Source organism: Oncorhynchus mykiss, chromosome 17 (assembly GCF_013265735.2).
Source record: "Oncorhynchus mykiss isolate Arlee chromosome 17, USDA_OmykA_1.1, whole genome shotgun sequence".
In the NCBI taxonomy this organism is placed as follows: domain Eukaryota; kingdom Metazoa; phylum Chordata; class Actinopteri; order Salmoniformes; family Salmonidae; genus Oncorhynchus; species Oncorhynchus mykiss.
Window position 1 is genome coordinate 26,640,187 of NC_048581.1, and position 24,998 is coordinate 26,665,184.

Below are 24,998 nucleotides of genomic sequence, written 5' to 3' on the forward strand. Positions count from 1 at the left end.
ACACCATTACACAGGCCACAATCGACAGCCTGGACAACTCTATGCGAAGGAGATCTGTCGTGCTGCATGAGGCAAATGGTGTTCACCAGATACTGTCTGTTTTTCTGATCCACGCCCCTACCTTTTTTTAAAGGTATCTGGGTCCAACCGATTCCCAGTCCTGTGAAATCCATAGATTAGGGCCTAATTTATTTATTTAAATGGACTGATTCCCTTTTATGAACTGTAACTCAGTAAAATCTTTGAAATTGTTGCATGTTGCTTTTTATATTTTTGTTCAGTGTAGATATAAATGTATTTATTTTGCACGTTCCCCTCTGCAGTTGATCAATTTTCTTGTCTGCCCTGATTCCCAACATGCACGCACACGCACACACTGATTCCCCTCACATAGTTCATTAAGTTTTCTGTCAGGTATCGCCCGTCTTTCTCCACGCGCCTCTACGGACACATTGGCTGTTTTTCTCTCAAGGAGAAAGATAAGCTTACCTTCTGTGTGTAAGTCTCTCTCTCTCTCTCTCTTTCTTTCATTATGCAAAAAAATGTCTCTCCTTCCCTCTCCTACCATCTCATGTATATTAATGACGCACCAGAAACCAGTATTCGCCCTGAATGCCTTGTTCCCTGGCTGGTTGTGCATACTGAACACGCTCACACACACACACATACACTGAAACACATAAATACATACACACACATTCTCCCCACTCAAACACCACACGCAAGTTTCTCTTATTTTTTCCAGTGCGGGCAATTAGGAGGCAGAAGGCAGTAAGTGTGAAGGTGTAGAGGAATAGAGGAGAGGAACCCCCTGTGGATATGATTTAGGTTTAAGAGCAAGTCTGTTGTCTGCTGAGTTGTTTCCCTGATTGAATTCACACCCCTGGTTATAATCCTGCAGTTTGATTCCTTCCCAATCCTCTCTGGACTACACTCTGCATTGGCAAAATGCCCCCCTCTTCCATCTTCCATCTCCCTCTCTTCCATCTCCCTCTCCCCCTCTTCCATCTCCCTCTCTTCCATCTCCCTCTCCCTCTCTTCCATCTCACTCTCTTCCATCTCCCTCTCTTCCATCTCCCTCTCCCCCTCTTTCATCTCCCTCTCTTCCATCTCCCTCTCCCCCTCTTCCATCTCCCTCTCCCCCTCTTCCATCTCCCTCTCCCCCTCTTCCATCTCCCCCTCTTCCATCTCCCCCTCTTCCATCTCCCCCTCTTCCATCTCCCCCTCTTCCATCTCCCCCTCTTCCATCTCCCCCTCTTCCATCTCCCCCTCTTCCATCTCCCCCTCTTCCATCTCCCTCTCTTCCATCTCCCCCTCTTCCATCTCCCTCTCTTCCATCTCCCTCTCTTCCATCTCCCCCTCTTCCATCTCCCCCTCTTCCATCTTCCACCTCCCTCTTCCACCTCCCTCTACCTCTCTTTCACCTCCCTCTCCCTCTCTTCCAACTCCCTCTCTTCTAGAGGTCGACCGATTATGATTTTTCAATGCCGACACCGATTATTGGAGGACTAAAAAAGCCGATACCGATTAATTGGCCAATTTAATTTTTTTTTTAAAGTGTTTATTTCTAATAATGACAATTACAACAATACTGAATACTGAAAGGCATTGATATTTATGCTTAGGTACATTCGTGCAACGATTATGCTTTTGTCGCAAATGCGCTTTCATTAAGTCATCCCCCGTTTGGCGAAGTTGGCTGTCTTTGTTAGGAAGAAATATTCTTCACAGTTCTCAACGAGCCAGTTGGCCCAAACTGCTGCTTAAACCCCCGACTCTGTTGCATAGAACGCAAGAGAAGTGACACAATTTCCCTAGTTGAAAGAAATTCATGTTAGCAGGCAATATTAACTAAATATGCAGGTTTAAAAATATATACTTGTGTATTGATTTTAAGAAAGGCGTTGATGTTTATGGTTAGGTACATTGGTGCAACAACAGTGCTTTTTTTCCGTGAATGCGCTTGTTAAATCACCTGTTTGGCAAAGAAGGCTGTGATTCAATGATAAATTAACAGGCACCGCATCGATTATATGCAATGCAGGACAAGCTAGATTAACTAGTAATATCATCCACCATGTGTAGTTAACTAGTGATTATGTTAAGACTGATTGTTTTTTATAAGATAAGTTTAATGCTAGCTAGCACCTTACCTTGGCTCCTTGCTGCACTTGCATAACAGGTGGTCAGCCTGCCATTCAGTCTCCTCGTGAAGTGCAATGTTATTGGCCATAATCGGTGTCCAAATATGCCGATTACCGATTGTTATGAAAACTTGAAATCGGCCCAAATTAATCGGCCATTCCGATTAATGGGTCGACCTCTTCTCTCTTCCACCTCCCTCTCTTCCACCTCCCCCTCTTCCACCTCCCCCTCTTCCACCTCCCCCTCTTCCACCTCCCCCTCTTCCACCTCTCTCTCTTCTACCTCTCTCTCTTCCACCTCCCTCTCTTCCACCTCCCTCTCTTCCACCTCCCTCTCTTCCACCTCTCTCTCTTCCACCTCCCCCTCTTCCACCTCCCCCTCTTCCACCTCCCCCTCTTCCACCTCCCCCTCTTCCACCTCCCCCTCTTCCACCTCCCCCTCTTCCACCTCCCCCTCTTCCACCTCTCTCTCTTCCAACTCTCTCTCTTCCAACTCCCTCTCTTCGACCTCCCCCTCTTCCACCTCCCCCTCTTCCACCTCCCCCTCTTCCACCTCCCCCTCTTCCACCTCCCCCTCTTCCACCTCCCCCTCTTACACCTCTCTCTCTTCCAACTCCCTCTCTTCGACCTCCCTCTCCCCCTCTTCCACCTCCCTCTCTTCTAACTCCCTCTCTTCCAAATCCCTCTCCCCCTCTTCCAAATCCATCTCCCTCTCTTCCACCTCCATCTCCCTCTCTTCTACCTCCCTCTCCCTCTCTTCCACCTCCCTCTCTTCCACCTCCCTCTCTTCCAACTCCCTCTCTTCCAACTCCCTCTCTTCGACCTCCCTCTCTTCGACCTCCCTCTCTTCGACCTCCCTCTCCCTCTCCCTCTCTTCCACCTCCCTCTCCCTCTCCCTCTCTTCCACCTCCCTCTCCCTCTCTTCCAACTCCCTCTTTTCCACCTCCCACTCCCCCTCCCTCTTCCCCTCTTCCAACTCCCTCTCTTCTAACTCCCTCTCTTCCACCTCCCGTCCCCCTCTTCCACCTCCCTCTCCCTCTCTTCCACCTCCCTCTCTTCCACCTCCCCCCCACTTCCACCTCCCTCTCCCTCTCTTCCAACTCCCTCTTCCACCTCCCCTCCCCCTCTTCCAACTCTCTCTTCCACCTCACTCCCTCTCTTCCACCTCACTCTCCCTCTCTTCCACCTCCCTCTCCCCCCTCTTCCACCTCCCTCTCCCCCCTCTTCCACCTCCCTCTCCCCCCTCTTCCACCTCACTCTCCTCTCTCTTCCACCTCACTCTCCCCCCTCTTCCCCCTCTCTCTCCTCTCTCTTCCACCTCACTCTCCCCCCTCTTCCCCCTCTCTATCCCCCCTCTTCCCCTCACTCTCCCCCTCACTCTTCCCCCTCACTCTCCTCCCTCTTCCACCTCCCTCTTCCACCTCCCTCTCCCCCCTCTTCCACCTTCCTCTCTCCCTCTCTTCCAACTCCCTCTCTTCCACCTCCCCTACCCCTCTTCCATCTCCCTCTTCCACCTCCCTCTCCCTCTCTTCCACCTCTCACCTCACTCTCCCCCCTCACTCTCCCCCTCTTTCACCTCCCTCTTCCCCCTCTTTCACCTCCCTCTCCCCCCTCTTTCACCTCCCTCTCCCCCCTCTTTCACCTCCCTCTCCCCCCTCTTCCACCTCACTCTCCTCTCTCTTCCACCTCCCTCTCCCCCTCTTCCACCTCCCCTACCCCTCTTCCAACTCCCTCTGTTTCACCTCACTCTCCCCCCTCTTCCACCTCACTCTCCCCCCTCTTCCACCTCACTCTCCTCTCTCTTCCACCTCCCTCTCCCCCCCTCTTCCACCTCCCCTACCCCTCTTCCACCTCCCTCTTCCACCTCCCTCTCCCTCTCTTCCACCTCACTCTTCCCCCTCTTCCACCTCACTCTTCCCCCTCTTCCACCTCACTCTTCCCCCTCTTCCACCTCACTCTCCCCCCTCTTCCACCTCACTCTCCCCCCTCTTCCACCTCACTCTCCCCCGCTCTTCCACCTCCCACTCTCCCCCCTCTTCCACCTCACTCTCCCCCCTCTTCCACCTCACTCTCCCCCCTCTTCCATCTCACTCTTCCACCTCCCTCTCCCCCCTCTTCCACCTCCCTCTCCCCCCTCTTCCATCTCCCTCTCCCCCCTCTTCCACCTCCCTCTCCCCCTCTCCTCCATCCTTCTCTTCCTTCTACTCCTCGTCCATCATGCTCTTGTATGGGACCTTATTTAATTCATTAACTTTATATTTTATTTAAAGTAGGAGAGAACATGGTGCAGTAGCATTGGCGTCCTATATTTAGATGTGGACAGGCATGCAAGGTGTGTGTGTGTATGTGTGTGTGTCTCTGCGTTTTAGTGTGCGTACATGCATGCATGTGGTTTTGCCACCCACAGCCACCCATGTTCCACTCCCATGGTGAAGCGTGTTCCTCCCAGGTAATTTCATCTCATGTCACGCACAGCCCTATCTGGTGTCCTTCCTCCTGAAAAACCACAGTGGTTCTTCACACACACACACACACCACACACACACAACACACAACACACACACACACTGTAACACTTGGTTCCTCAGTGCACGGCGGCTGAAGCAGTAATGGGGCCATCACAAGACTATCACGTCTGGTTTAGGAGATGGCAGAATGAGGATTTGGGATGATCAGGATGGTGTGTGTGGCAGCTGTGAAGGAGATTACTCCGGGGCCTGATCTTGTAAATGTAACCGCATCAACGCCCTTACAGAGGTTTACAACAAGGCAACGAGATCGGTCCAGAGGACCGTGCCTCAGCCACGACCAGTAACACTCTGCGAGGAGATTACCATACTGAGATATATCATTCACTACAGCCACTATGGTTCTGGATGCTGAATGGGAAGCAGGCGTTTACAGCTTCACCCTCTGTTAGCACGCTGGTTGCTGATGACATACCACAGTGTCATTGTGCTTCTGTATAGAAAATAGAGAGAAGTGGAGACAGAAGGGGGGGGGGGGGGGGGGGGGGGGGTGTAGTACAGAGAGAGAAAAGGGAGAGATTGCGATGAAGCAGGACACAGAGAGGTATCAAGAAATGTGGAGAGGGAGAGAGAGAGAATGCATCAATGTGTGAGACAGGAAGAAAGAGCTAGGAGAGACAGATGTGTGTGCATGTCATTGCCCCGGCCAGTCAGCCTATTGTGACAGCTAGGCTACCTCTGTTTCTGTCCCTAGGCCTGATACGATCAAACTAGCAGATGGTATTATAGCACTGAGTGGTGTGGTCTCATTTCATGAAGTCGACAGACAGATGTATGTTTTTCCAGCTTTAAAACACACTACCGGCCTCTGTTATGGGAAGGACAAACTGAATTAGACAGCCACTGATGAAACGATGTGCTGTTCAACAAAATGTACTGTTAATGGGATCCAGAAAAGAAAGACTGACTGACACTGTCTTCATTGCAGTGTCAGATGGGTTTTACTAGTCTGTTTTGTTCGTGTCTTTCTTTGAAGTGCGCTTGTCTTTGTTGGGCTTTTACAAATCCCTGGTTCAAATTCACTTTGCTGTAGTGCCAAATATATGGCCGCATTGCCTTTATTTTGTCTTTATAGGAATTAAAAACAATGGGATAACAAAGGTATTGCCTTCCAAACCATGGATTAGATAGGTTTTTAGAGAAACTCTCTCTCTTACGTCTTACTCTTCTGGTTGGGTTGGAAGGTTAATGTGAACGGGCTGTCTAGTTCTTACTAGTCAGCAAGCAAGGTGGAGAACGTCCACAGTACCCATCTGTTATGACCCCCATATCGCCCCCCAAACCACACACGCTCACGTACAGAACACGTCCTCTACTTCTGTGTACATGTCTCTCTTCCCCCCCCCGTGTCTCCTCTGCCTGCCTTGCCTGCCTGCCTTGCCTGCCTGCCTTGCCTGCCTGCCTGCCTGCCTGCCTGCCTGCCTGCCTGCCTGCCTGCCTGCCTGCCTGCCTGCCTTGCCTTGCCTTGCCTGCCTGCCTGCCTGCACGCACTAGCTCCTTGTTTCCTAGCATTGGTGTAATTAGTTTTATCAGCAGCCGGAGCTCCTGCCTCGCTCAGGGGAGGGAGAGGAGAGTCATTATCTCCCTCATTTCCTTCCCTCCAGCTCTCACACACACACACACAGAGACTGACAGACACACACACAGAGACACAGTGTTGCACATTTCCACACAGACATGGGAGTGCACAGGCAGGCACACGTACATGGATGTACTCACACACACACACACACACACACACACACACTTACACTGGCATAGAGACGTTAGCTCATCCTCTCCTTCTCCCTCAGAGATTCATGTATGAGCAGTATTCAGTCATACTAGAGGCCCTACATGTGTCTGTCAGGACTGGATTGGCTCTGACTCTTCACAAGGTTACAGCACCGCTCCTCTCTTCATCACTAGCAGTAGCTATCACTTTAGAATCCTGCTCAGGCCAACACAGCCCCCAGGGTACAGACGGGCTGTGACGGAGCACTGGGTGAGTCACCAGTACTGAGCAGCTGGATGTGTGTGTCTGGAGGTGGAGGGTGGAACTGTGTGTCACACTGTGTCTTTCTCTCTCTCTCCCCTCCTCTCCCCTCTCTTTCTCTCTCTCTGTGTGTATGTTTATCTCCTGCGTTCTCAACCTGTGTGAGTGGTTATTACCGTGTTTTGGAGTCTGAGGTCATGCAGAGTTTAGAGGGACAGCCGGCCAGTGTTCAAAAGAGTAATGGGCCACACACACACTGCGCTGGTCGTGCTATAGGAGGTGCTGTGTGTGATTGGCAGATTGGGAAGCAGTCAGAGGTCAACAGTAGACACACACCAGCCTCCCCCAGAACAAATAAGTGTATCCACCCCCTCATCTGTCACTTTCTGTGTGTGCATTGTATGCTTGCTTATCCTTCTTCTCTGCCAATGGGAGATTTGAATTCAATTGAACAGAAATTGGGGCAGATTTAGCATGTATTCAGATATCTCTCCACAGGAAAAGGAGGTCAGCTAGTACAACACTGGTTCCATATGTATAGTTATGTTTTGGAACAAATATTTCTGGTAAACAGTGGGTCAATTCCCCGGTTACAGAATGATGCTGAGACGTATGTCTGTATGTCAAACAAAAGCAGTCAACTCTTTGCACAAGGACGACATTTTCCACGTTAAATAACAGTTTTACAAAAACCCATTTACTTGAGGAACGGTGCAGATTAAAAATGTGGTAACAGAATGACGGCACAACAGCACAAACTGTTACGCAACTTTGCATCTGCACAGTCCAACTAAATGTGTTGTTGTAACATTTTCAGTAGCAACTGTTAGAAGTCGTCCTCGTGCGTAGAGTTGTATGGTTTGTTTAACTTCACTGGTTTCTGTTTGACGTGCATTTTAAAGTGAACAATCTGAGTCTCGGCATCATCCTGTTAGTGTAGAATTGTCCAGTAGTAGAGATGATGAAGATCATGGTACAATAGAAAGCATTTTAGGAATCACTGGCACAGTTCGCTCCATTTTAAAATTGGCCCATATGTGACATCACAACTGTCTATACATTTACAACCCACTATTATTTACATTAGTAAGCCTAAACTATAACCCATGTCTGTTTCTTCCTGCTTGGTGCACATTGTTTCCTGTCCTCTGTGTTTACAGTGGCAGTCCATTTCACTTGTGGACTTGGTAAGAGTGGCACCATTGCCCCATGGCAGAGGCTGAGAGAGAAAGCTAAGATTAATGGGTGTTTACTGAGACCAGTGAAGGCTAAGAGACTGAGCCTGGCCATTTCTCTCCACTAAGATGACTGGGTCATCCACCGTAGAGTGTGGAGACACCGTGGGAGACGTTGAAGGCCCCACTCCCCAGTCACATCAGTGTGTTTGATGGTATGATGGTCTTGCTTGTGGGAGACGATACAGTCCCATGCTGAAGCGGAGTTGGTTTTGGCGTCCGACAAGGACAGGGTAATAAAGAGTGGAGGTGTAAGGCCATGTGTTTGAACTAGTCTGTCTGGGTAGAAGTTGCCTTTATAGACACACAATAGCAATTTTTCACTCCAAAACAAACTCATCCAGAAAGAGCAATTCCACCAAGATTCATACTACTCCCACCCGCACCTAAAATCCAATGTGTGTTCTATCAACCGGAATCCTCCTCCATCCAACCCTAAAAACCCATGTAACTCGTTGTCTCTCAGGGAGCTCTCTTGGCCGGTTACGGAGTGTTAGTGTCAGCCGTTGATACTGATGGATCCGGGGCCAGAGTGGTTGTGACAGATGGTGTCTCTGTGGGGACAGGAGGGGGTCTGGTATAGTGGTGGCGTGGTGGCAGTCTGGTCAGGTCCCACTGTGGAGCCTCCAGATGATCACGGTCAGGTTGACTGACCTGGACTAGGTCTCATGGGGCCTGGGATGGGCCAGTCTGTCTGGAATGTCTTTTCATCTGGCTAGGCTTTGTGAATGGACGTATGGGAGGTTAGGGGGGAAATATGTACGGTACATGGCAGTTATGGGATGCATGGTGTATTTTAAGCAGGATTGTCCTAGAATTGCAATGTTTTGCTTTTTGTCTCCGAGTCTGGGAGCATATGGGGGGAATACTCTGTACAAAATATTAGGAACACCTTCTTAATATTGAGTTGCAAAACCCTTTTGCCCTCAGAACAGTCTCAATTCGTTGGGGCGTGGACTCTACAAGGTGTCGAAAGCGTTCCACAGTGATGCTGGCCGATGTTGACTCCAATGCTTCCCACAGTTGTGTCAAGTTGGCTGGATGTCCTTTGGGTGGTGGACAATTTTTGATACACACAGGAAACCTTTGAGTGTGGAAAAACCCAGCAGCGTTGCAGTTCTTGACACACTCAACCCGGTGCGCCTGGCACCTACTACCATACCCTGTTGAAAGGCACTTTTGTCTTACACAATTCATGTCTCAAGGCTTAAAAATCCTTCTTTAACCTGTCTCTCCCCCTTAATTTATACTGATTTGAAGTGGATTTAACAAGTGACACCAATAAGGGGTCATAGCTTTCAGCTGAATTCACCTGGTCAGTCTATCAGCAGTTCCTAATGTTTTGTACACTTTGTACAGTGTATGTACATAGCAGTACATGAATATAGAGGATCTGCATGATATTTCTTTAAATAATATTTGTGGTTAGCTCATACAATGGTTTCCACACCATTATGTTGGCTTTCATGTACCCACTCTGTCAGTTTTTTTTTTTATAATGTAGTCTTGTGGTCTTATGTTTGTCACGACCATGCTTATAACCATTTGTGACTCTTTGACCAAACTATCGTCCCTCTGTTTTGTGTCTTCAGGTTTTGAATGAAGAATGTGACCAGAACTGGTACAAGGCAGAGCTGAATGGGAAAGAAGGCTTCATCCCCAAAAACTACATAGAAATGAAGGGACACCCGTAAGTATGAGCCAGTCTTAGATACCAGTTGCCCTATATGAGCCCAAGTCCACATGAAACTGGAGAGCCAAAATGGCGGCGTTCACCTCCCCTAAATTACCTCATGTTTAACCTGGAGCTCAAAATTGGGGTATCAAACGTGAGGTTCTAATGTTGGAAGGTTCCACTACTAGTTTGTGAAACTTATTTTTTCCAAACGGCATTTATTTGTGCTAAATATCAGGGGGGGAAAGTAACTTCATAGACAGATTTACTTCTCTAGTTCCCATGTTTAGAACCTTTCGGAAGACACTTGAAACAAAGTCTAGCTAACTCCTGTGGCTAGGATAAATGCTCCTCTGGTCTGAAGATAAGGGGGAGAAAGGTCTCATCATGCTGCTGCTGTGGTCTGGAAGCTAGCCTGGAAGTGACCTGGCTTTCTAGAGCTCATTTGTGGGTTATAGGCCTCTGAGATCCATGTGGTCGCAGGGTTGTCGATTTGGCATCCCAGAATCCCTCATCATGTGGCGTCGTCAGTCCTGATTCCAGAGTCTGTTTCTGCTGTGTCATGCCTATTAGGTTTGCCCCCACAATCGCCCTCTGGCCCAATATAGCCTGTGTGGATCTTTCTACATACTCTCTACTTAACATGCAGTGCATTGGGAAAGTATTCAGACCCCTTGACTTTTTCCACATTTTGTAACGTTACAGCCTTATTCTAAAATGGATTCAAAAATGTTTTTCCCCCTTATCAATCTACACACGGTACACCGTAATGAAAAAGCAAAAACAGGTTTTTAGAAATTGTTGTGTGTGTGTGTGTGAACATACATACAGTTGAAGTCAGAAGTTTACATACACTTAGGTTGGAGTCATTAAAACACATTTTTCAACCACTCCACAAATTTCTTGTTAGCAAACTAAACTCGGTTAGGGCATCTACTTTGTGCATGACACAAGTAATATTTCCAACCCTGCAGTGCAGTTTAAAAACATATGGATAAGAATAAGAGATAAAAGTAATTAAAGAGCAGCAGTAGAAAACAACAACAATATATACAGGGGGGTGACAGTACAAAGCCAATGTCCGGGGGCACCGGTTAGTTGAGGTAGTATGTACGTAGGCAGAGTTAATTAAAGTGACTATGCATCAGCATTTGTGGGTTCGATTACAGGCTCAAAATGGCCAGAAACAAAGAACTTTCTTCTGAAACTCGTCAGTCTTGTTCTGAGAAATGAAGGCTATTCCATGCGAGAAATTACCAAGGAACTGAAGATCTTGTACAACGCTCCCTTCACAAAACAGCGCAAACTGGCTCTAACCAGAATAGAAAGAGGAGTGGGAGGCCCCGGTGCACACCTGAGCAAAGGGACAAGTACATTAGTGTCTAGTTTGAGAAACAGACGCCTCACAAGTCCTCAACTGGCAGCTTCATTAAATTGTACCTGCAAAACACCAGTCTCAACGTCCACAGTGAAGAGGTGACTCCGGGATGCTGGCCTTCTAGGCAACATGCTATATTTAGTAAAGAATATGACTTCAGTCGAGCAACAGGGCTTTTGTGTAACTGTCAGATAGGAGATGGATTGTACTGTAACTGTCAGATAGGAGATGGATTGTACTGTAACTGTCCTACAGAAGCCCTTTCTACATAAACTTCAGGGTTACTAAATGGATCTTATTCTGAGGTAGCCACTAAATAGAGATGGATTGTACTTTATATTCTACAGACGCACACAGTAGCAAAGAGGGGCTTTGTCCTGTGTAGTCGTCAGCTGTGTGAGAAAGCCTTCCCCACCACCGCCACCTGCTATAAGGGCTGAGAGGGCTCTCACACCGCAACCAATCAGATACAGAGGGCCCTATTATAGCAGTCAGGAAGAGACTGTCCATGAGCCTTAAGGACCCTATGACTGATTGGTCAGCTGGGCCTAAATACAGGAGGGAGGGAATCACCTGCTCTATGGAGGAGCAGCTGGTGGAGGAGGGTCCAGGATAGCAGGCAGGCAGATGGTGGGGCTGGATATGAAAAAACAGTACTCACTTCACTATAGGGCTGGCCTTGGCCTGGTTACATGCACCATGGTTGCTGTTACCATGCTGGAAAGGATCATGTGAGGAGAAGAAAGCCAAGTCACCACAGCATGGTTTGGTTTGGCTCGATAGTGTGTAAAGGGCTTTGACTCCCTTATGGAAGCCTGGTAGCCGTGGATGTCAGTGTTACCTCATCAAAGAGCAGCACTCCCCCACCACAAAGCAGGAAGGACCGGGATAATAGGAGGATATCCACAGTATCTCTCTACACACAGTGTTACTGTTACCCCAGGGTGTTACCTCGGGGAGATCAGAGCACTGTGGATGAGGGGGTTGGAGTTCTGTCATCTCTAAGCCTGTTTGTGTGTGAACACCAGGCACAAAGAATAGCATCGCTAAATGCTAAAGGCTTGTGGGTTGAAACCTATGGCCCAGTGATGCTAGTGCTACCTGACAGGTCAATGTGTGTGTACTAGAGGTCGATCGATTATGATTTTTCAACGCCGATACCGGTTATTGGAGGACCAAAAAAAGCCGATACCGAAAAAGCCGATATTTGTAATAATGACAATTATAACAATACTGAATGAACACTTATTTTAATTGAATATAATACATCAATAAAAATCAATTTAGCCTCAAGTAAATAATGAAACATGTTCAATTTGGTTTAAATAATGCAATAACAAAGTGTTGGAGAAGAAAGTAAAAGTGCAATATGTGCTATGTAAGAAAGCTAACGTTTCAGTTCTTTGCTCAGAACATGAGAACATATGAAAGCTGGTGGTTCCTTTTAACATGAGTCTTCAATATTCCCAGGTAAGAAGTTTTAGGTTGTAGTTATTATAGGAATTATAGGACAATTTCCCACTATACCATTTGTATTTCATTAACCTTTGACTATTGTATGTTCTTATAGGCACTAGCTAGCCATTTCACTTCGGTTACACCAGCCTCATCTCGGGAGTTGATAGGCTTGAAGTCATAAACTGCGCAATGCTTGGCGCACAATGAAGAGCTGCTGGCAAAATGCACGGAAGTGCTGTTTGAATGAATGTTTACGCGCCTGCTTCTGCCTACCACCGCTCAGTCAGATACTTGTATGCTTGTATGCTCAGTCAGATTATATGCAACGCAGGACACGCTAGATTAAATCTAGTGATATCATCAACCATGTGTAGTTAACTAGTGATTATGATTGATTGTTTTTATAAGATAAGTTTAATGCTAGTTAGCAACTTTACCTTGGCTTACTGCATTCGCGTAACAGGCTCCTTGTCTCCTTGTGGAGTGCAACGAGAGAGAGGCAGGTCGTTATTGCGTTGGACTAGTTAACTGTAAGGTTGCAAGATTGGATCCCCCGAGCTGACAAGGTGAAAATCTGTCGTTCTGCCCCTGAACAAGGCAGTTAACCCACCGTTCCTAGGCCGTCATTGAAAATAAGAATGTGTTCTTAACTGACTTGCCTAGTTAAATAAAGGTATAAAAAAATGTGCATCGGCAAATCGGCGCCCAAAAATACCGATTTCCGATTGTTATGAAAACTTGAAATCGACCCTAATTAATCGGCCATTCCGATTAATCGGTCAACCTCTAGTGTGTACACATGTAATAGGCCTGTTCTACTCATATCTGTCGTCTTTACCCAGCAGGCAAAACTAGCCGGTGGATATGTGACTATCGGCTTGTGACACTGTTTGAGGACTCAGCCCTGATGATGATACTGTATGTGAAGCCTGGCTGGATTATCATTCCCTCATGAGGAACAGCTGGAGTTGATCAGGTCCTCTGGCTTTGTCATGTTGTCTGAGCTCACAAACGAACAAGCTAAGCGGCATAGCGCTAGCGCTCACCTGCACTGACATGCTCTACTGCAGAGGCTATGGCTATTGGCCAAGGCAAGGGTATGCTATCGCTAGGATAAGCTACAGTATATGGTAAGGCTAAGCTATATGGATAAATTAAGCTATATGGATAAAGCTCAGGGTTTGCTTTCACTGGAGATAGAGGAGGCAAACGTTGTGTGTTGCAACACCTTTTTTGGCACATTGTGACATAACACCTTTATCCGGACAGTACAATTCCACACCTGACTGGTCACAGAAGGAAATGGAGGTCCCACACACTGTACACCCATGCACAAACACACACACACTCTGTATGGAGTATCCGTGGGGGTTGGTGACTGACCGCTGGTATTGGGCACCAGTCAGAGCCAGAGGAGTAGGTAGCAGGTGAGGTTGGCATGGCACCACACAGAGTTGTCATTGTCTCGGCCCAAGGCTCCACCAGCTCTTTTATCAGACCAGGAACCTCCCTGTAATTACAACCTACTAGGACAAATGCAAAAAGACTAATTAAATGGCCCACATGTGCTCACTTACTGCATTGATGTCATTCTATTTGGCATGCAAAATAGATGCGATATTCTGATTTTGACATCATTGTTTAGTAGTGTTATTGGTCGCTATGCACTTCACTCACTCCTCCCCACAGACACAACAACCACTACAACTGTCAATAACAGGGGTCAGGTTTGAGGTCAAGCTCTGCTAAAGGCCATGTTCCCATGATATTGAGTCACGCCTATGACCCTGCGCTTTGAGGTTACTCAAAGGTCATCGCTAACTAGCTACCTGTCACAACCACACCACAATCAAATTCTGGTAAGTGCTGCTTTTCCTACAAATGAAGAAGAAAAACCACCCAGCTTGGTAGGGCTGGTTGAAACAACGTCATTACAACCATGTAATAACGTCATTTCAACCAGTTTTGCCCGCAGGGTATTTTTTCTTTCTTCATTTGCAGTAAATCAGCACTTATCACTGTTACTTGCGACTTGTTTTAATATCATTTTTCATGAGTTATTAAAGTGTTTTGTTCTGATTTGTTATTGTTGTCCCAGGTGGTTCTATGGTAAGATCCCCCGGGCGAAGGCAGAGGAGATGCTGAACAAACAGAGGCACGATGGGGCCTTCCTCATCCGAGAGTCGGAGAGCGCACCGGGAGACTTCTCCCTCTCTGTCAAGTATGTCACACGCACACACTGTTTTATTGAACCTTTTATTTCATTTCAGTTCAATCATTGTATAACTGATCGACCGATTATCTGTTTTCCCTTTTTTTTTGTATTACTTTCAAAAATACACTTTTCTCCAATATCAGTTCTGTTTACATATTTTTTTCCAACTCTGTGCTAAGTGCTTGCTTTCTCATGCACAGCTCCCATGTTGGTTTGCGAGCGTCTAGCCAGCTTAACCTGGGAGGTACTGACTGTTCTAGCAGTGACTGGCCACCCTGTTCCCATTCTAGTCTTCATGTAAAGTCGCTGTGCAGATCTACAGATCCATATCAAGTTAATTGGCTGTGTCATCTCTGACTCACCTGGGGCTAACCAACAGTTATCTGCTACTAAAGCATGTTGGTCTCTGTCAGATAGCTCCGGTGTGGGCGCTGCTGCCTCTTATCAAAGCTTTGCAAGCTGGCACTTTCCCTAGTCCCAGGCTGTGTCTGCAGTAAGTAAGTGAGGTGAGTGAGGTGAGTGAGGTGAGTGAGGTGAGTGAGGTGAGTGAGGTGAGTGAGGTGAGTGAGGTGAGTGAGGTGAGTGAGTGAGGTAGTGAGGTAGTGAGGTAGTGAGGTAGTTAGTGAGGTAGTGAGGTAGTGAGGTAGTGAGGTAGTGAGGTAGTGAGTGAGTGAGAAATGGAACCTTATTCCCTTTGTCCAGGCCAAAAGTAGTACACATACTAGGACACAGTAGGACACATACTCCAGTTCAGCACTTAACAGTAGGTGACAGAATATAATATTATTCTTGTCGCTACTGCTACAATTGCACTGTCCTAGTGTCACAGCTGTGTACCAAACAACTGTCCCTGTCTAATCCATTTGTAATACAATCTAATGGAAGTATATCTTCTGTGTCAAAATCCCAAACTCATGGTATTACGCGGTGAGAAGGAAAGTGGGCCAACTGGGCTTAAATCATTCATTAAAGCGCTGACACAGATGGTTATAAAACTAGTGCCCACGTGATGTAGACTTACCAGTATTTTGACTGCTGTCCTCAGATGGTTACCACGGTAAATGTCATCACTTACTTTCTGTTTATTCTATACTTATCTCCCCCTTCTTCTCCTCCTCCTCCGCCACAGGTTTGGTAATCACAGATCTGAAACGGTTGGACTGATGGAAGTAGTAGGACGGTCACCTTGTTTAATCTTAACCAGTCACTTCTAGATCTATGCTACCTCTCCCCAGGTTTGGTCATCACAGATCTGAAACGGTTGGACTGATGGAAGTAGTAGGACGGTCACCTTGTTTAAACTTAACCAGTCACTTCTAGATCTATGCTACCTCTCCCCAGGTTTGGTAATGACGTGCAGCACTTCAAGGTCCTGCGTGACGGGGCTGGGAAGTACTTCCTGTGGGTGGTCAAGTTCAACTCTCTCAACTCCCTGGTGGACTACCACCGTTCCACCTCTGTGTCCCGCAACCAGCCCATCTTCCTCAGGGACATCGAGCAGGTCCCACAGGTGAGGAGGGAGGGACACACGCACCCACAGGGGGGGACACGCGCACACACAGGGACACACACACAGGGACACACACACAGGGACACACACACACACACACACACACACACAGGGACACACACACACACAGGGACACACACACACACACACAGGGGGACACACACACACACAGGGACATACACACACACTTTAGAATAGCCACTTTTCTCCAATATCACTCCTCCTTTTACCTTATCAGTAATCACTAATGTTCTGTTTATTCTATCCTCATCTCTCTCTTCTTCTGCTTCTTCATCTTTTTCCTCTTCTACTTCTTCTGCTCATCCTCGTCCTTCTCCCCGCCCCCCCAGAAACACGCACACAAATACATGGTCTTCAGAAGGTATTCACACCCCTTGACTTATTCCACATTTTGTTGTTGCAGCCGGAATTAAAAGTGTATTACATTCATTTTTTCCCTCACCCATCTACACACACTACCCCATCATGACAAAGTGAAAACATGTTTTTAGAAATGTTTGCAAATGTATTCAATATGTAATACAGACATATCGCATTTACATAAGTATTCACACCCCTGAGTCAATACTTTGTAGAAGCACCTTTGGCAGTCTTTCTGGGTAAGTCAACATGTTGATTGTGCAATATTTGCCTATTATTATTTTCAAAATTCTTCAAGCTCTGTTAAATTGGTGGTTGATCATTGCTAGACAACCATTTCCAGGTCTTCCCGTAGATTTAAGTCAACTGTAACTCGGCCACTCAGGAACATTCACTGTCCTCTTGGTAAGCAACTACAGTGTAGATTTGGCCTTGTTTCAGGTTTTTTTTGCTGAAAGGTGAATTCATCTCCCAGTGTCTGGTGGAAAGCAGACTGAACCAGGTTTATCGCTAGGATTTTTCCTGTTCTTAACTCCATTGCATTTATTTTTTTATCCTGAAACTCCCCTGTCCTTAACGATTACAAGCATACCCATAACATGATGCAGCCACCGCTATGCTTGAAAATATGGAGACTGGTACTCAGTAATGTGTTGTATTGGATTTTCCCCAAACATAACACTTTATATTCAGGACAAAATGTTAATTGCTTTGCCACATTTTTTTTGTTGAGAATTTAGTACCTTGTTGCAAACAGGATACATGTTTTGGAGAAGAAGAAAAAATTCTGTACAAGATTCCTTCTTTTCACTGTTAATTAGATTAGAATTGTGAAGTAACTACAATGTTGTTGATCCATCCTTAGGAGAAAACTATCACAGCCATTAAACTCTGGAACTGTTTTAGTCACCATGGCGAAATCCCTGAGCGGTTTCCTTCCTCTCCGGCAACTGAGTTAGGAAGGACGCCAGTATCTTTGAAATGACTGGTTGTATTGATACACCATCCAAAGTGTAATTAATAACTTCACTGTGTTCAAAGGGATATCTGCTTTTATTTTTTACCCATCTACCAATAGAAACCCTCCCTGGTCTTTGTGGTTGAATCTGTGTTTGAAATGTACTACTCGACTGAGGGACCTTACAGATAATTGGTACAGAGGTACAGAGATGAGGTAGTCATAAAAAAAACACTTTTACTGCACCCAGAGTGAGTACATGTGACTTGTTAAGCAAATGTTTACTCCTGAACTTATTTAGGTTTGCCATAACATATTGGTTGAATACTTATTGACTCAAGACATTTCAGCTTTTCTTTTTTTTTAATGAATTTGTAAAATGTCCAAAAACATAATTCCACTTTAACATTATGGGTTATTGTGTGTAGGCCAAGGACAAAAAAACATTTCAATTTAATCAATTTTAAATGCAGGCTGTAATACAACAAAATGTGGAAAAAGTCAAGGGGTGTGAACTTTCTGAAGGTAATGTATGTATACACATCGCTGCAATATCATACGGAATACCAGGGAAATCCTCATCTCTGACAATCATTTAATGAGATTGCATCACGTATTCTCATCTAAGCAATCATGCAAAAACACAACCAATTACCAGTGAACTACAGTTCACTAAGCAATTTTGCAGAAAAATAGCTAAATCCACTATGGTTGCCTTCATGTTGGTTATGAGACAAATATACAAGTAGAAGTACAATACAATTGGAAGTTGGAAAAAAGGGTAATGTTCATTAGGCACCAAACAGAAGAATGATTTTAACAGAGAGTCTAGTAAACAGACCGATAAGAAATACTAATTTCCTATTCCATTGCAAAGCGTTTTAAAACATTATCCGTTGCGTGCCTGTAACGGTTTTCGCCGTCTGAAGAAGAGGAATCGGACCAAAGTAGTAAGTGTTCATGCTTTTTATTGAAACTGAACACTATAACAAAATAACAACGAGAATAACCGAAACAGTCCTGTCAGGTGCAAAACACTAAACAGAAAATAACTACCCACAAAAACCATGTGGGAAAAAGCTACCTAAGTATGGTTCCCAATCAGAGACAACCATAGACAGCTATCCCTGATTGAGAACCATACCCGGCCAAAACAAAGAAATACAAAAACATAGAAAAAAGAACATAGAATGCCCACCCAAATCACACCCCGACCAAACCAAAATAGAGACATAAAAAGCTCTAAGGTCAGGGTGTGACAGTGCCCTAATGAACACAGGAGTGCCCGACTACACTCCTCACATATTCTAACCCATGTGTTTCTCCTCTCGTCTCTCCAGCATTCAACGTACGTGCAGGCGCTGTTTGACTTTGACCCTCAGGAGGACGGCGAGCTGGGCTTCCGACGCGGCGACTTCATCCAGGTCCTGGACAACTCCGACCCCAACTGGTGGAAAGGGGCTTGCCACGGCCAGACAGGCATGTTCCCGCGCAACTACGTCACGCCGGTCAACCAAAACATGTGATTGGCTAAGTGAATAATGACATGGCCCCCCTCGTCCCCCATTGTCCCATTTACACCCCCTCAGAACTTTGAGGGACACTTCAGAAACAGACCTAAATGAGGAATGGAAGAATGGGAAGAGGAACAAAAATCCTGCAAATACACAGAGCAAGAGGCAGATTTCATTACTCAGACTCTACAGTTGATTCTGTGGATTCTTGGACACACGGAACAGAGAAGCATTGCAAAGGAACCTAAGTTGAAGTAAAAAAACAAACACAAGGGATCCGGCTGTAGCTCGACTCCGGCAACGACCTCCCTTCTTATACGTTCTTTGTTTTCTTTCATTATGCATAACATCACCATCATATGTTACAGTCTATTAGACAAAGACAATGAAGAAGATGTCAGAGACCAAAGACTCTAGTCTAGTGTGTTATTGATCTCAACCCAGCTTTGGGAGAGAAGGACCATGGACTGGAGAGAAATTCTATTGTTATCGATGTGTATGTATATCTCTAAATATTTGTAGTTTGAGCCCGTTTTAGTGTGTTTTTTTTTCATTCATTTACTTGATTTCTTCCCTATTTGTAGACCTACATATTGTCGTTTTCTAGGATCATATTAATTTAGTACCAAATGGAAGAAAATAGACAGGGAGGATCTACCTGAACTGAATAAGAAACACTCATTTTTGTTTTCCGTTGCAAAACGTCTTGTTGCGTTTTGAAACTGTGCACTAATTGATATGACCCAGATCATGCACAGAGTCTCTGAGACAAGAAGCTAAATGGTTTTCATGTGATTGGGAGTTATGCAATAATCTCAAGACAGAAATTATATTTCAATAATATTTCAGGTGGAAATCTAAATCTAATTTGGAAAATGTCAGGATTTCTACTTTGTTCTGGTGTGAAAGCGGAAGCGCGGCCATCAGCTAGAACAAATGGTGTCATTTTTTACCCATTTAGGCATTTAGTGGCTTTCTGCATTCTTAAATGTGGCCATCGTTCTCAAAAAAATCATAGACAATGGTATAGAGTTTTATGTCCATCCGCAATCAATAGACTTAACTGATGATGGGGCTGATTCAATATGACCTAAATGTAGCTAAATTGGGTCGTAGGGGTTCTTTATGGAGATTGCTAGTGGTTGACTGGGTTGAAACGGCAGTATCCTTATAATCATTAGTTCTATGAAAGAAGGTATTGAATAGTGCTACACTCACTGATTTCACCCTGCGTTTGTGGAAGTTGGGTAGTGCCTTTTCCATCTCTGCTGTTTTTTGTCTCTCCAGGTTGACCAATGAGTGCTTTTTTAAGCAGCAGATCGCAGAGATACGGTGACCAATACAATGTCTCCATTCTCCACACATGCCGGCCATTGGTTAGGAGCTACCTTATGGAAACCCCAGTCTGAATCTCTAAACCCGTCTCAGCTCTGCAGTCTCTTCTGTCTCACTTTCAAGTATGATCATTCGATGAAAGAGAAACATAATGTTTTGTGCCAGAGAGTGTTGTTATGTAGTGTTTCCCTTGAGAAATGACTAAATGGTTTGATGTAAATGTGCAGTGTGGATCTATGTTTAACAGAAGGACATGCGTATGACAGTCTTGTTTTGTCTGATTATGGGACGTATCAAAAGGGCTTTTGGAATTCTATGCGATTAGATGCGAACACATGATCTGTCGGTTTGGTTGCGTCTAAAGGGGGACATTTTTTGACAGCGGGCAAAAAGAAGTCACAGAAAAAGGTAGTTTAGCGTTACCTGAAAGAGGGGGCATGAATTGTCATAAAGACCAACGTAAGTGCTTGATCTGGGCAACATCTTAAGTATTTATCCTTCAGTCAGTGTCTGCTTGTGACGGAGGCAGAATGGAATCCTCCATCTTGATAAAGAAAATAAAGGACCAATGATGCTGACAAACTGACTCTAGATCAGAACGACTAGCGCAACGGGTGGGTCAATGACCTCTATTGAACTCTGTGTCCTCAACTCTCTACTTTGGACCTTTTGAGAATCTTGAAGAGGACTTCAAATGCAAGGAATTCCATATGATCTCTCCTCCACTCTGCTTGTTATTCCCTATCTACACTCTTTGATTTGGAAAACTACTCGAATATGCTTTATGGTTTGTTGAAGTAAAATGGCTGAAATACACGAAGAGGCAGGTCTGAAGGGAATATGCAGGGAGGGGACCATGCAAGTTTTTCAATGTTATTTCTAGCCTGCAATGAACTGCAATGAGCCATTCCAATGAACTGATAGTCTGATTGACTTGCAGGTGTTTGAAAATGCAAGGGCAGGAGAAACCTTGCTTACGTGGTTTCCTAATGAACTGTAGCCTGGCTATGTGTTGCCTTGCTGTTGTTGCAAAGCCCCCCCCCCGATTCAAAGTTCACCATGTCACACTATGTAAAAAAAAAAGCACTAAAGTGTGACGCCTGTGTGTATTTTCTGTACGTGACATGTATTTACCTCTTCAGGTGTGTCTGTATTCTCAGCCAATCATATGACATGTATGACCCTGAGGTTTTCCTGACCATCTGATCTGGAGTATTTCCAAGTCATGTCACGTGTTCAGGAAAAATTCCTGGCCCTAGACCTTATGTGATTACAGGGGTCAATGTTTCAGCAGGTATAGAGTTGAGACTGGTATCCTATTGGTTGACTCTTGGCCTGGTTGAACCAGATTGAACGCTGCGTTCGACATTCAGTGTCTTCTACCAGGCTAGTTGACGCTACCAGACGGTTCAGTGTCTTCTACCAGGCTAGTTGACGCTACCAGACGGTTCAGTGTCTTCTACCAGGCTAGTTGACGCTACCAGACGGTTCAGTGTCTTCTACCAGGCTAGTTGACGCTACCAGACGGTTCAGTGTCTTCTACCAGGCTAGTTGACGCTACCAGACGGTTCAGTGTCTTCTACCAGGCTAGTTGACGCTACCAGACGGTTCAGTGTCTTCTACCAGGCTAGTTGACGCTACCAGACGGTTCAGTGTCTTCTACCAGGCTAGTTGACGCTACCAGACGGTTCAGTGTCTTCTACCAGGCTAGTTGACGCTACCAGACGGTTCAGTGTCTTCTACCAGGCTAGTTGACGCTACCAGACGGTTCAGTGTCTTCTACCAGGCTAGTTGACGCTACCAGACGGTGGATTCCGCTGCTCTCAAGGGGCCTGATAAATAGGACCCAGTCCAAAACTTTATCTATTTACGCGGTCTCTCGGTTCCTGGACAGCCTTGCACTCTCCCATGGTCAATATTTACTCTCTCCTCAGTCAGTCAGTCATTCATTATAGTGCGAAGGCCGCCAGCAAGTGTACCATTCATTAAGCCTAGTTAAATATGACATAACACTGCACTCGGCACTCACTATTTGTTTCACTTCGGTGACAATAGTCTCCAGTCTGCTACCAGTATCATTCTATGGTTTATTTCCTCGTCCATTTGCAGCCGTCCGACTCGTTATTCCGGAGTGGGATCATACGGTGGTTGACACCTAAGACGATGTGATTGTTTACCTTATGCTGGAAAGTCTTTGTATGTATATCTGACATGGTTGCTTTATGATGTCATTTCATGATGTGCGTGAATTAAAAACGTTTCCGTTTTCAAACCGGAGGATGATGATGTCCCTGGATGTCTGTCACAGCATTTAATTTCCTTTGAACGTAGATCGACGACAACAGAATAATAAAACAATCACTATGAAGAAGCTACTGTTGTGACGTTGGTTACTTCCTGTTGTCGCGGGTACTATATGTTTCACATTAGAACAATCCACATTGTTTTTAGGAGGAAGTTCTACACATAGAAAGTAGAACCCCAGACATAGATTAAGCCTAGCCATTACGTTCAAAACTCTTTCAATGTAGATTCTCCATTGAGAATGCTTTTTAGTCTAGGCTTCATCCGGATAACTGGCCCTGTATCTCTATGGTTACTCCACTAACTATCTCACCACTTTTGCACAACAGAGAGAGTTCCTACAGAGAGCATGGAGGAGCAATGTAGCAGATTGGGTGTGGGCCCTTATCATGGGTCATGATTGGGTTACACTCAACACCACACAGTGTAACCTAATGTTTCAAAAGAGAAAGATGCTGATTAACTGGGTGACATAGGTGGTCAGATGATATGCCCAACTCCTGATCTAAGGTCAGTTTGACATGTACCCATTAATGGTTACTATTGGAATGAGTGTAAGCTAATTCTAGATCTGTGCTTACGACCCAGACAGTCTCTCAGATATAGGATCAGTTTAGCTTTTTAGATCATTTATGTGATTATATGGACAGTGGGGGGGACCTGATCCTAGATCAATACTCAATACAATGCTGAGACGCTTTATGAATACAGGCCCATAGGCTACCTCTACCCAGTAGCGGTGCGTAGATAGAATCACCGGGGAAGCCAAGCCAGGATATAAAATAGCCATTTACAACCTATGTGTTGTGATAATTGTGTTGTTTGCTCTATAGCCCGGCTAAGGGCCGGGTTCATATGCCTTGACACCATGATATATAGGCCTAAAGTCTGAGACAATGAGAAGGCACAGTGGCACAATAAATTCAACCACACCTTTGTTTCGTCACAACCTGAGAGCAAAGACCTGTCCGGTGAAGTCCACAATGCATTTTGCATGTAACAAACCGTTACATGACCTACAGCATTGTCAACCAAGGTTATGTTTCCGACATTTTCAGACCACTAAACAACTATTGATTTAGAACCACAGAGTTACCACAAGTCGCAAAGAAAACAGGAACTGCCTCCACTATTCCAGCATCATTTCAACATCATCTAATCACCTCTGCTTAGTCTAATCGAGTGACAACTAAACTATACCCAAAACTTTTAGTCCAATCAACTTAAGCTAAATATGTGCCTGTCCATGGTACTGATTTCTGTGTGTGTTTGGTATATGCGTGTGTGTGCATGCAAATAGATAAAAACATGTTGACTCACCCTGCTTGTAGAGAAACACCAATTCCGCCATCCTCTTTCATGTTGCCTAAACAAGTCTATGACTGTTATACAGTACACACTTTTAGCTTTTGTTTTCCTAGGCTACCTGGCTAAAATGCTTGATCGCTAGCCTAACTTCCTTTCATGGGCAATGATGCGCCAGGTCAGCTCGTTAACATTAGCCTACTACATCTAGCTACCTGTTGAATTTCCATCCTCTCGGGCCAGGGGCACAATGGTGGAATTTATGGTTGGAACAGAATCGCGTTATAATCATTGGCCAGTATCGAGAAGTAAAACCACAAGTCCAAATCCCTACCTCCATCCATGGCTAGTTTAGAAAAGGGCTGATTTTAGCTAGCTAGCTAGCTAGCTTCCGGGGGAAAACAACATGAGATGCAAAAATTCTAGTTTTTTTCTGTCAATGACGTTTGGCTTCTGGTGTGATTGGTCTGAATCCAAATCCAAACTGGCTTTCCTTGACACTTTCTTTTGGTGCATCAGGACAAATCACAGCTAAGCTCGCTCAGTTTAGCTCAATGCTGATTGGCTGTAATTATTTTGAAAAATTATCAAGGGAGGTCAAATGCTCGCTGGCATTCCTTGGATTCAATTCTACTGGCAGCAAAAATGGCATACTCTTTTTGACCAGACAGCATCAGATAGATACGCTACACATACTGAGACAGAGATGTGATGTTTCTTTCGTTTGGATGCGTTCTCCAGTGAGATACATTTAGCCTTTTGAAAATTGAATGAAATTGATGAAACACAGTGAGACAAAAGATACAAAATAATGTATGTTTTTTGGGGGGAAGCCTGGCTTCCCTTGGCATCCGTGAATACACGCCACTGCCTCTACCTGGAGTGTATGTAATAGAGTGTTGGGAGGGGTTGTCTCATACCCATCCTGCCGTCTGTCATATGTACGACCCATCTCCAGATCAAAGTCTGTGTGTGGGGTGGAGGAGCCACTTCTCCCTGACATGATCTTCCTGTCTGAAACACATGCAAAACCCCTTCCGCTGCCTCACACTGGTTTCTTTGTACCCCAGCCTGCTCTAATCT

At 45.4% G+C, this 24,998-nt stretch overlaps 1 protein-coding gene across 1 annotated transcript in view; it reads left to right on the top strand.

Moving 5' to 3' along the window:
- LOC110493557 (growth factor receptor-bound protein 2) overlaps positions 1–22,680 on the top strand; it is a 40,747-nt gene extending 18,067 nt beyond the window's left edge. The window contains exons 2-5 of the mRNA XM_021567903.2: positions 9,475–9,572; positions 14,492–14,614; positions 15,950–16,118; positions 18,798–22,680. Coding sequence (XP_021423578.1) covers positions 9,475–9,572; positions 14,492–14,614; positions 15,950–16,118; positions 18,798–18,983 — 576 coding nt within the window. The 3' untranslated portion in view covers positions 18,984–22,680. The remainder of the gene's footprint in view (positions 1–9,474; positions 9,573–14,491; positions 14,615–15,949; positions 16,119–18,797) is intronic.
- The last annotated feature ends 2,318 nt before the right edge of the window (positions 22,681–24,998 follow it).